The following is a 12,007-nucleotide window of genomic DNA, read 5'->3' on the forward strand; positions in this document are numbered from 1 at the left end:
ATACAAACATACAAACATTCCATACAGGGTGTACCATCAATGGCTCACAATATCATCATATAGTTGTGTATTCATCACTATGATCATTTTTTTGAACATTTGCATCACTCCAGAAAAATAAAAAAGAGAAAAATCTCATAGGTATCATACCCCTTGCCTCTCTCTCTCATTGACCACTAATATTTCCATCTACCCAATTTATTCTAACCTTTGTTGTTCCCCCTATCCAATTTATTCTAACCTTTGTTCCCCCTATTATTTGTTTATTTTTCATCCATGTTTTTTACTCATCTGTCCATACCCTAGGAGGGAACATCAGACACGAGGTTTTCACAATCACACAGTCACATTGTAAAAAGCTATATCATTATAAAATCATCTTCAAGAAACAAGGCTACTGGAACACAGCTCAACAGTTTCATGTATTTCCTCTAGGCACTCCAATATACCATAAACTGAAAAGGGGATATCTATATAATGGATAAGAATAACCTCCAGGATAACCTCTCGACGACTCTGTTTGATATCTCTCAGCCACTGACACTATTTTTTTTCTCATTTCTCTCTTCCCCCTTTTGGTTAAGAAGGTTTTCTCAATCCTTCTTGTCAGGTTCTGGCTCATCCTGGGATTTCTGTCCCACATTGCCAGGGAGATTTACACCCCTTGGAATCATATCCTACTTTGAGGGGGAGGGCAATGAGTTCACTTGTCATGCTGGCTTAGAGAGAGAGGGGCCACATCTGAGCAACAAAAGAGCTTCTCTGGGGGTGACTCTTAGGGCTAATTTTAAATAGGCTTAGCCTATCCTTTGCAGGAATAAGTTTCATACTAACAAACCTTAAGATTGATGGCTTGGCCTATTGATTTGGTTCTCCCCACTACTTGCTAGAATATCAGAAATTCTCCAAATATATCTCTCCCATTCTCCCCATTCCCCCAAGGGGACTTTGCAAATACTTCTTTATTCACTGTCCAAATCACTCTGGTATTTATCAGGGATCACACTAACCTGGACAAACCAACAAAATCTTGTGCCCTATTCAAGATTCCATGTACTTATTGTGTTAACTAAACTGACCATACAAATTAAATTGCACTAACCAAAATATAAATTATCTATGCAGACGTTTCAGACAAAAACATACCAAAATGCTAATGAGAGCATGTTATTATAGAAATAACTTTAATTTACTTACTTAAAAAATTCATTTATAAGAATTTGATACTTTAAACCCATTTATGGAGCATAATCCAAATCAACATATGTTAGCTGTTGTGTCTCATATTTGAATAGTTTTACTTTCTTCTTAGTCACATGACATGGACTTCTAACTTTCATTAGAAAGTTTTTTTTTGTATAGAGTAAATAATTTGCATTCATACAAATGTTTGTGAATAAAATGCAAAACTTTATTTTGATTGGTGATGTACCTTTATTACAGGCTCAGCAAAACAGTCCCTCTTCTACGGGATCTGTCAACACAGAGCATTCCTGCAGCTCCCAAAAACAGATCTCCATCCAGCACAGACAGACTCAGGTCAGTGAACAATAGATGGTGGAGAAGATCTCCTTAGGAATAACCTGCAGGAATAAATTTAACTCATATAAAGTCTAATTCCTGTCTGTCTTCCCTTTATTTCTCTGACTTAACCTTATTTATATGTATTATATTCAGACATTGTTTTATGAGTATTTACAGTCCTTTGGAAGTGCTTTAACCTTTTGAGGCTTTTCTTTTCTGTTGAACTGTAGCAGAAGTGGTTATACTGCAACAGGGCGCTAAGGAAAGAACACATATATTCTGGAGGCCTTTAGGTCTGGATTCAAATTCTCGCTTTGCAGTTTACACCTTATCTTTCTGGGCCTCAGTTTTCTTGAATTCAAATCGTCTGGAAAATGTGATTGATTCTAATTATCTCATGCTATGTATACAAAATACTTAATTAGGACAGCACTTACATCAGGCTTTTAAAAAATGTTAACTCTCTAATTTATGAAAGTAGCTGATTTAATTCTTGTATATGTTTACTTATTTGGCAAGACCTACCTGAACTTCTCTAATGTGTTACCACATAATCTTCTCCTTAAATGGTCTTTAGTTACCTTTTAATTTAGGTTCTGTTATGAACATTTAAAGATTATATCTGAAAAGAATGGTGAATATAACCTCCATTTTGTAGAGTTGAAGTAGCTAAATAGAATACTGGATTTTCTGTAGTCTCTTTTGGCACTGTGTGTGTTAACCTTCAAGACAGCATGCTTGACAATCTAGAAGAATTTCTTAAGGCTCTAGAGCTATATGACTTCAGGAGCAGATAAGCAACTTGAATTTTATCAGAGAAACTGGCTTTTGGACAGATGAACAGTCTTAGTTGAGCATTCAGATAACTTCATCTCTTCCCTTCTGATTGCTCTTCGTTCCCACTAGGTGGCAGGTTTGTTCTATAGAAGTATGGGTCATTTCTTCTCTGAAGTCTTTTTCTAATCAAAGTAAGGTTTATTTCTAGAGCAACATATTTCCAGATTGTTCATTGCTACAGTAGTTTGAAACTTCATGTGTTTGATTCCAGAGTTAACATGTTTTTGAGGTACAGGTGAACAGGATATAAGGAACCCAGCTAACCCATATGTGAGGAAAGTAGATATAATTTCTTGAGTCGTATGTTCCAACTACTTGTGTTAGCTAGTGCTTTTTTTCAGAAAGATGATGAGAAAAATGTGATGACATAATTTTTTGAGACTAATCCTAAATTTGTTTTGCCTTTGTCTATATAGTCTGACCTCACAATAGAAAAAATATCTGCACTAGAAAACAGTAAAAATTCTGATTTAGAGAAGAAAGAGGGAAGAATAGATGATTTATTAAGAGTAAGTATTAAAATGTGGTAAGAGCTTTTATAATAAGAACTTGATTGATGTTATGTATATTTAGAAATAAGTACACATAGGTAAAAAGCAAAGTTAAATAATCTATGTTTGGATATTTTCCATTAATTTGAGGCAATATAAGTAGGAACCAAGATCATACCTAAAGTATTATCTTTTAATTAATTTATTTATTAATTTATTTATTTTTATTTATTTATTTTGCATGGTCAGGCACTGGGAATTGAACCCGGGTCTCTGGCATGGCAGGTGAGAACCCTGCCATTGAGCCACCATGGCCCACCCTAAAGTATTAGCTTTAAATAGGAAATCTAATACTGTAAAATTTTATTATTTATATTAATAATCAGAGAAATAGATACATGGAGTGTTGGATTGCCATTGGATCGTGGGAATAACTATAAAATGTTTTCCCATTCTAGAGAAGTTATTTATTTATTTATTTATTTTTAACTTCTCATTTCATTTTGAAATACTTTCAAACTTACAGTTAAAAAATGATACAAACCCGGGTGGTGCAATGGTGACTCAGTGGCAGAATTCACGCGTGCCATGCCGGAGACCCGGGTTCAATTCCCAGTGCCTACCATGCAAAAAAATAATAATAATAAAAGTACAAACCCCATACAGAGAACTCCAACATACCCCTACCTTTACATTTTGCCACATTTGCTATATCATTCTGTCTTATCTATCCATCAATCTATTTATTTATATATCTACTTATAAGCCCATTTTCTGAACACTTGTGTGTAGGTTGTAAACATCATTGTTCTTCAACACTTACTACTGCCATGTACATTTCTTAAAAACAAGGATATACACTTATGTAACTATCTTAAGTGTAGTTATCAAGTTCAAGAATTCTAACATAGGTATGAAACTTACAGTCTATATTCCAATTTTTTCATGTGTCCCAGTGCTGTCCCTTTGATCCTTTTCTCCTCCCCTGCTAGATTCCATGCAGAATCATGTATTGCATTTGTTTCTTTAGTTCCTCTCTTTTTTTATTGTAGGATAATATATTTAACATTAACTTTCCCATTTCAGAATCCCCTAAGTGTACTATTGAATGAGATTAATCATATTCACAATATTGTACAACCCTCCTCTCCTTCTATTTTTAGAACTTTACCATCTTCGCAAACAGAAACCCTACACATTTTATTCATTAACTCCCCATTTCCCCTTTTCCATGCCCCTAGCAGACTATACTCTCATTTCTGTCTCTGTGAGCCTGCATATTCTCTGATACTTTCCTTGTAGTTATCATGGGACTTAAATTTAACATCCAAAATCTGTAGTCTTGTTTATTTTGAAACCACTTAACTTGAATAACATAAAAAAACTATGTTCCTAATTTCCCCTGTCCCCCCACCGTTATGTAGTTCTTATCACAAATTGCATGTTTACATTAAAGTCCAAAACCACTGATTGAGCATTGCATTTTATTTATTTTCCTTTTAGATCTTGTAGGAAGGAAAAAGTAGAATTACAAAATTACAAAAATACGATAGTGTTGTCATTTATATTTACCTCCATTGTCACTCTCACCAGAGATCTTTATTTTTCTTCAAGCAGCTTCCAGTTATTATCCAGTATCCTTTCCTGTCAACCTGCAGAGCTCTCTTTAGCATCTCTTAATGGACCTGTCTAGTGGGGATAAGCTCCCTCAGCTTTTGTTTTTCTGAGAATGTCTGATCTCTCCCTCATTTTTTTTTAACATTAAACATTAACATATAATTCTGTTCTACATATATATTCAGTAATTCTCAATATCATCACCTAGTTGCATGTTCATCATTTTCTCCCTCATTTTTTAAAATCAGTTTTATTGAGATACATTATATATTCACATACCATATAATCATCCTAATTGTACTGTCAGTGATTCATAGTATCATCATATAGCTTTGCATTCATCATCACATTCAATTTTTGAACATTTTCATTACTCCAAAAAAAAAGAAGTAAAAGTAAAAATAAATGTAAAAAAGAACACCCAAACCATCCCATACGCCCCATTAGTCATTTATTTTTTGCCCTTTTTTTCCCTTTACTCATCTATCTATACACTGGATAAAGGGAGTGTTAGTCACAAGGTTTTCACAATCACACAGTCACCCCTTAAAAGCTCTGTAGTTATTCATTCATCTTCAGGAATCAAGGCCATTGGATTACAGTTCAGCAGTTTCAGGTATTTCTCTCTAGCTCCTCCAGTACACCAAAAACGGAAAAGGGATATCTATATATTGCATAAGAATAACTTCCAGAATGACCTCTCAGCTTTACTTGAAATCTCTCAGCCACTGAAACTTTATTTTGTTTCGTTTATCTTCCCCCTTGTGATCAGGAATCCTTTCTCAATCCGACGATGACAGGGCCAGGCTCATCCCCAGGTCTTCACCTGATAACATATTCTTAAATTCAGTTCTCAGAGTTTGCACATTATAGTTAGTCCATGTTAGTAAGGCATTATAATTTTTGTCTTTTCATTTCTCTCTCAGTTTTGAAAGACAGTTTTGGCAGATATAGAGCTTTCAGCAGCGTTTTGCTTTCAGCACTTTATCACCCCATTGCCTTCTGGCCTCCATAATTTCCAATGAGAAATCTGCATTTAATCCTATTGGGAAACTTTTGTGTGCGAAATATTGCTTCTGTTGAGGGACTATGCAATTCTCTATCTTTGCCATTCTCTTGTTTGTTAATAATATAATATGCCATGGCAGGGGTCTCTTTGGGTTTATTCTTTTTAGCATTCATTGAATGTCTTGGATGTATATATTCATGTCTTTAGTTAAATTTGGAGTTTTCAGCCCTTGTTTCTTTGTTCTCTGCTCCTTCGCTCTTTTCCTTGTGAGACTCCCACAGTATAAATGTTGGTAAACTTGATCAAGAACCGCAGGTTCCTCTGGCTGGCCGCTTTTCTTCATTCTTTCCATCATTTTGCTCCTTAGACTGGATACTTTCAACTGTGTTATCTTCAAGTTCACTGACTCTTCTGCCAATTCCAATCTGCTGTTGAATCTCTTTAGGGAATTTTTAATTTCTGTTACTGTGGTCTTTTCAGCTCAGTTTAGTTCCTTTTCATAGTGTCTATCTCTTTATTGATATTTTGTGTGTGATGTTCTGTCATTTTCCTAATTTTCTTTAGTTCTTTGTCTCTGTTTTCCTTTAGCTCTTTGAGCATGTTTAGGACCATTAAAAAAAGAAAAATCTGCCAGGTATGTCCCAGGTTTGGCCCGCCTCATTGTTAGTTTCTAACGCTTTTGTCTCCTCCTTTGCCTGGGCCATTGCTTCCTGTTTCTTTGTATGTTATATACTTTTCTGTTGGAACATGAACATTTTGATAGTTTAATGTGTTATCACTGAAATTTAGATTCTGAGGCGTCTTTTCCTTAAACTCCTATCCAGCTAGTGTTATGACAGTTTTTTTTTATTATTAATTAAAAAAATTAACAAAACATTTAGAAATCATTCCATTCTACATATATAATCAGTAATTCTTAATATCATCACATAGTTGCATACTCATCATTTCTTAGTACATTTACATCCATTTAGAAAAAGAAATAAAAAGGCAACGGAAAAAGAAATAAAATGATAATAGAGAAAAAAAAACTATATGTACCATACCCCTTACCCCTCGCTTTCATTTACCACTATTTCAAACTGAATTTATTTTAACATTTGTTCCCCCTATTATTTATTTTTATTCCATATGTTCTACTCTTCTGTTGATATAGTAGCTAAAAGGAGCATCAGACATAAGGTTTTCACATTCACAGAGTCTCATTGTGAAAGCTATATCATTGTTCAATCATCATCAAGAAACATGGCTACTGGAAGACAGCACTACATTTTCAGGCAATTCCCTCCAGCCTCTCCACTCCATCTTAAACAACAAGGTGATATCTACTTAATGCGTAAGAATAACCTCCAGGATAACCTCTCGACTCTGTTTGGAATCTCTCAGTCATTGACACATTGTCTCATTTTACTCTTCCCCCTTTTGGTCGAGAAGGTTCTCTCAGTCTCTTGATGTTAATTCTCAGCTTATTCTAGGGTTTTTCTCAGTCCTTTGATGCTGAGTCTCAGCTCATTCCAGGATTTCTGTCCCACGTTGCCAGGAAGGTCCACACCCCTGGGAGTCATGCCCCACGCAGAGAAGGGGAGGGTGGTAAGACTGCTCATCATGTTGGCTAGAGAGAGTATGACAGTTTTCTTTGAATGCCCAGAAGTAACTAAAAAAGAGAAGGGAAAAAAAAGAGACCACCTTTACCAATATTTGCAGTTTTAAATGTGTGTCTACTCTTCGTAAGAGCTTATCCATATGAATTGAGAGAATAGTTACAGCTCAAAGTGTAGACCTTCTTGATCCTTTCTGTGCATGCTGTGTTTAACCCTAGCAATTCCTCACCTCCCACCCCATCCCCTTATATAGATAAGGTCTCCTCTTCCCTAGGAAACACTTTCCTCCTGGTTCTAGGCACTGTACTCTTTTTTTAGCTATGGGCTCTCAGTCATTTATTTATTTGAAAAATTTTTTCCTACAATATGAACATTCTTTTTTCTTTACATCACGTAATTGTATATTCATCATCATGATCATTTCTTAGAACATTTGCATCAATTCAGAAAAAGAAAACAGAAAAAAATTCATGTATGCCATACCCCTTATTCCTCCCTTTCATTGATCACTAGCATTTCAATCTACTAAATTTATTTTAACATTTGTTCCCTCTATTACTTATTTATTTTTAATCCATATGTGTTATTCATCTGTCCATAAGGTAGATAAAAGAAGCATCAGACACAAAGTTTTCACAATCACATAGTCACATTGCAAAAACTATATCATTATACAGTCATCTTCAAGAAACATGGCTACTGGAACAGAGCTCTACATTTTCAGACAGTTCCCTCCAGCCTCTCTGTTACACCTTAACTAAAAAGGTGATATTTGTTTAACGCATTAGAATAACCTCCGGGATAACCTCTCAACTCTTGTTTGGAATCTCTCAGCCACTGGCACTTTATTTTGTCTCATTTCTCTCTTCCCCCTTTCTGTCAAGAAGGTTTTCTCAATCCCTTGGTCGGGCACTGTACTCTTTGTCCTGCTACCAACAGTCCATTGCCCCAGGCAGTATTACTTAACTGATGTCCTACATTGTTTTGTATGAGAAGTCAGTGAGCTGTCTCTACAGGTAGGGCAAATTCTGGGATGGTGAGTCCCTCAGAGCATCACCAGACAGATTGGGACAGACATACAAACTCTCAGTATGTGAAGGTGGATTACTCTTGTTTCCTCTAGTTCCAGAACCCAGAATCTGCACTGGGAGTATGAGTCAACTTGGTGCTGAACTGTTAGTGAGGTGGGGAGGGGTCATCCCGGGCACACACAAAATCCTGTTACTTTTAAGTAGCCTTTTTATTGATTCAGTACTTGCCCTGTTACTGCAGTCTTTAACTGTTTTCAGGAGCTTTGAGAAAGATGTTTCTCATCTTTTAATTCTTGCTACTTGTTCAAAGCTTCTGTGGGGGAAAGGAGCCCTGAAACATCTCACTCTGCTTCTTGATTGTGGCCAAAGTTATTTTAATATTCTTGATTGAGTTTTAGTTAGTTAGTTTGTTTTAAACATGGGCAGGTACCAGGAATCGAACCCAGGTCTCCGACATGGCAGGCGAGGATTCTACCACCGAGCCACCATTGCACCTCAAAATATTGATTGAGTTTTCAAAACCATTTTACGAGAACTTTTCATAGCTGATTTTATATTTTCCACCTTTATAACCTATTCATCCAAAGTTTTCTGTGCTTACAAAAAAAATTTTTTAAATAGCTGTTTTGGAATTTAAAAAAGATACCTGTAGAAAATGCAACATAAGATTTTTGAAATATCTTTTGCATATGGGTTTGAAATGACTGAACTTATCTTAAAATATTTTAAAAGTGTTTATTTTTTTCCTGTTATAAAACTTAATACATGCTCTTTATAATAAATTTAGAAAATACAGAAAAGTAGAACATACTCATATTAAAACTTTGGTAAATTTTCCTTCAGTAATTGCTTTGAATACAAATGTATGCATATGTACATAAATATTACTGGTTTATAAATAAAATTGGCTAACATTTTTTCTTCGCCAGTGACTTAGTATAATTTTTATCTTTATTTGTACTAATGTGGTAGTTTTGGCTCTAGGAAGCCCTGGGGCTTCAGCAGCCTTGCTGTTATCAGTTTTTCTGATTGGGCTGCTGGATAAGATTTTATTCAAATACAGGGTTCTGTATAGTAATAATGATAGTGAGTTACTGTATTAGTGATTATCTCCCCTCCCCAAAATTTTTTACCTGTATTCCTCAAATTATCAAAATATAGTATAAAATAATGTATTTTGACACCTTTCTGTGTACAGTTGGGAATTTAGCACATAAGTAAACCATAAGCCTGGGCTTTTTATTAGTAAAATTTTCTGTTTTAATTATTACATTACATATTATATATCATATAAGATTAATTTCTTACATTTATTGGCATTTCTATGACCAGACTTAAAATAATCATTGTACATATGTTTGTTAAACTGGTTTCAAAGATTATTGAAGAATTTTTATCAAAGTTTTGCCTTTTGTTTCATCATCTCTTGATTGCATGAACTATATTTTCAGATTTTTTTTTCCCAAGGGAGATAGGTCAATGTTAGATTTTTCTGTGACCTTGCAGAACTGAGAATTCTTTATCTTGCCCTCCCATGTAAAATGAAAGTACTGTATGGAAGATTTTTGTTCCATAACCTGTTAGCCATTTCCTTCTACCTCCCCCAAATATACTACATACATCCCTTTTATTTTTTCTAGCATCGTTAAATGCTGTGGCGACTATAGTTGTTTGCAATTTTTTTTCCTCTCATTTTATTCTTGTATTTAAAAAAATTTGTTAGGTACATCTATATGTGAATCTATATTTTAATTCTGAAAAATTGTGGTTATGTCCAATTATTGTTTTTTATTAAGTTTGTCTCCCATGTATTTTCTGTGATGTCACTTCTGTTCACTGTATTACAGTTGATGTGAATTTTAATTTATGTGCTTTCATTTCTTATCTAATTCACCTTTTCCATCCATCCTGTATATTCTTTATGGGTTTTGGCCCTTATTTCATAGACAGCATGATTTTTTTGCATTTTATGTATGTCAAGTAGTGTTTTAAAATATTCTTTTGATTTTTGTAGGAAATCATTTTCAAGCTGATATTTCCTTTCCTTATTTAAAAATACTTTTCCATAGGCCTGTGTTTATTTCTTTCTTCTTTGATTGAGGAGAGTATCTTGCAAGAGATACGGTAATTGGGGTTGGTCCTTTTATGTTTGCTTGGATACTGGTTGAATTGTCATTTAAGATTCAGATTAGATAGCTTGTGGTTATAAAAATTGACCCAATTCCAGTATCTGGCAGGTTTTCCTCTTTAGTAGCCTTACTGGACTAAGGAAGGATTTTGGGCTCGTCTTCCATTTTCACTGCCTGCCTCTCTTAAGTTTGAGTAGATGGACTTTATAAATAACTTAATTCCTAGCTTGGTACTGTATTATGGGTTTTTAAAATCTCTGCTTTCATTTTACAGGAAGCAGTAAGCTCCCTTTGCTCACCACTACATCCTTTCTGCTTCATTGTTTTTCTGGAAATAATAGTCTTTCTTTGGATATAGAGAAGTACCAGAGGGGTATATATATAAAAAATGAATACAAAAATAGGACATCTGCTATTTTTTTCCACAATGATTCGAATGTTGTTTCTGATTTGGAGGATAGATGGTAGAGGGATAGATCACCGGTCCTTATATCTTTTAGGCAGGCACAACAGAGGTGGCTTATTCATTAAGCTTTTCAGCCTTATTCCATTTTTGTGAATTGTTGAGAAAAGCTGCTTCAAGAACTGCTATCGAGTTGCTATTTTAAACATGAATTCCTAGGAGGCACTAATGTTAGAAAAATCACACAAATTTAGGATTCTTAAAGTTTTAAATAAGCTGCCAGAGGGCACCCCTACATTTGATTACAGATGCCTAGGAAATGCTCATCTTCCAAAAATAGTTTAGATTTCACATAAACATTACATAATTTTTGATTTAGAGATTAATTAATATGAGTTCATTGCACTTACCTAAGTGTAGTTACTTTACCTTTGATAATGTAATCCATAAGGCTCTTTAAGAAAAACTAAAAGGAAGAAATTATCCTTGTGGGGAGAAGAGAAACATTTAGAAATAGAAGCTGTTTCATACAAGTCACTTTAAAAATGAAGCTGAAAAGTCTTAAAATTGAATTTCCTATAATATCTTCTATTTGTGCTTTTTATTATTTCAGAAATGCTTATATCATTTAATTGTGAAGTACCATCTTATTTTTACTTTCCAAGCAAGTTTATATGCTAAAAAAGTAGAGCTCTTTTATTTTAACACTGAAATAAGGCTGAAAAGCTTAATGAATAAGCCACCTCTGTTGTGCCTGCCTAAAAGATATAAGGACCGGTGATCTATCCCTCTACCATCTATCCTCCAAATCAGAAACAACATTCGAATCATTGTGGAAAAAAATAGCAGATGTCCTATTTTTGTATTCATTTTTTATAAAATAAAATATCTTAAGATTGATCTTAGGTTAGTGGTTCTTTCCTTCTCTGTTATTGTAGGAAGTTTGAATTATTTAAAATATTTAGCTCATCCTATCCTGAAGACCAGATTAACTATGTATTTACTTTCTTGAATTCTTGAACCAAGAGCTGAAGACCTCTTATTCAACTTGTTTGTTGGCTTAATCTTATGTAGGCATGAGTGTACCTGGTTTCTCTGTTAAGAAACATTCATGGAAAGTCAGGTTTCTTTTTCTTTGGATTTAGAAATTGAATAATAAAGAGCAGTTGGACATAAAGAACATTATGTGGGTTTTTTTTTTTTTTTTTAGTTTTGTGAGCACTTCATTGCCCTTATATTCATTTTAAACATCTCATTATTGAAGATAATTTTTATTTTTAAAAATAAATTAGGCTTATGTAGTGTACCACATTTAACCGTAACTGCCTATTTGGAGGAACAAAATACGATCAATAGAAAAATCAT

At 34.2% G+C, this 12,007-nt stretch overlaps 1 protein-coding gene across 7 annotated transcripts in view; it reads left to right on the forward strand.

Moving 5' to 3' along the window:
- Nucleotides 1-12,007, forward strand: part of TLK2 (tousled like kinase 2) — a 160,738-nt gene that overhangs the window by 85,299 nt on the left and 63,432 nt on the right. For all 7 annotated transcript variants that reach the window (XM_077163480.1, XM_077163478.1, XM_077163482.1 and 4 more), the window contains 2 exons: nucleotides 1,444-1,539; nucleotides 2,778-2,870. In XM_077163480.1, coding sequence (XP_077019595.1) covers nucleotides 1,444-1,539; nucleotides 2,778-2,870 — 189 coding nt within the window. The remainder of the gene's footprint in view (nucleotides 1-1,443; nucleotides 1,540-2,777; nucleotides 2,871-12,007) is intronic.

Source organism: Tamandua tetradactyla, chromosome 6, assembly GCF_023851605.1.
Source record: "Tamandua tetradactyla isolate mTamTet1 chromosome 6, mTamTet1.pri, whole genome shotgun sequence".
NCBI classification, from domain to species: Eukaryota; Metazoa; Chordata; class Mammalia; order Pilosa; family Myrmecophagidae; genus Tamandua; species Tamandua tetradactyla.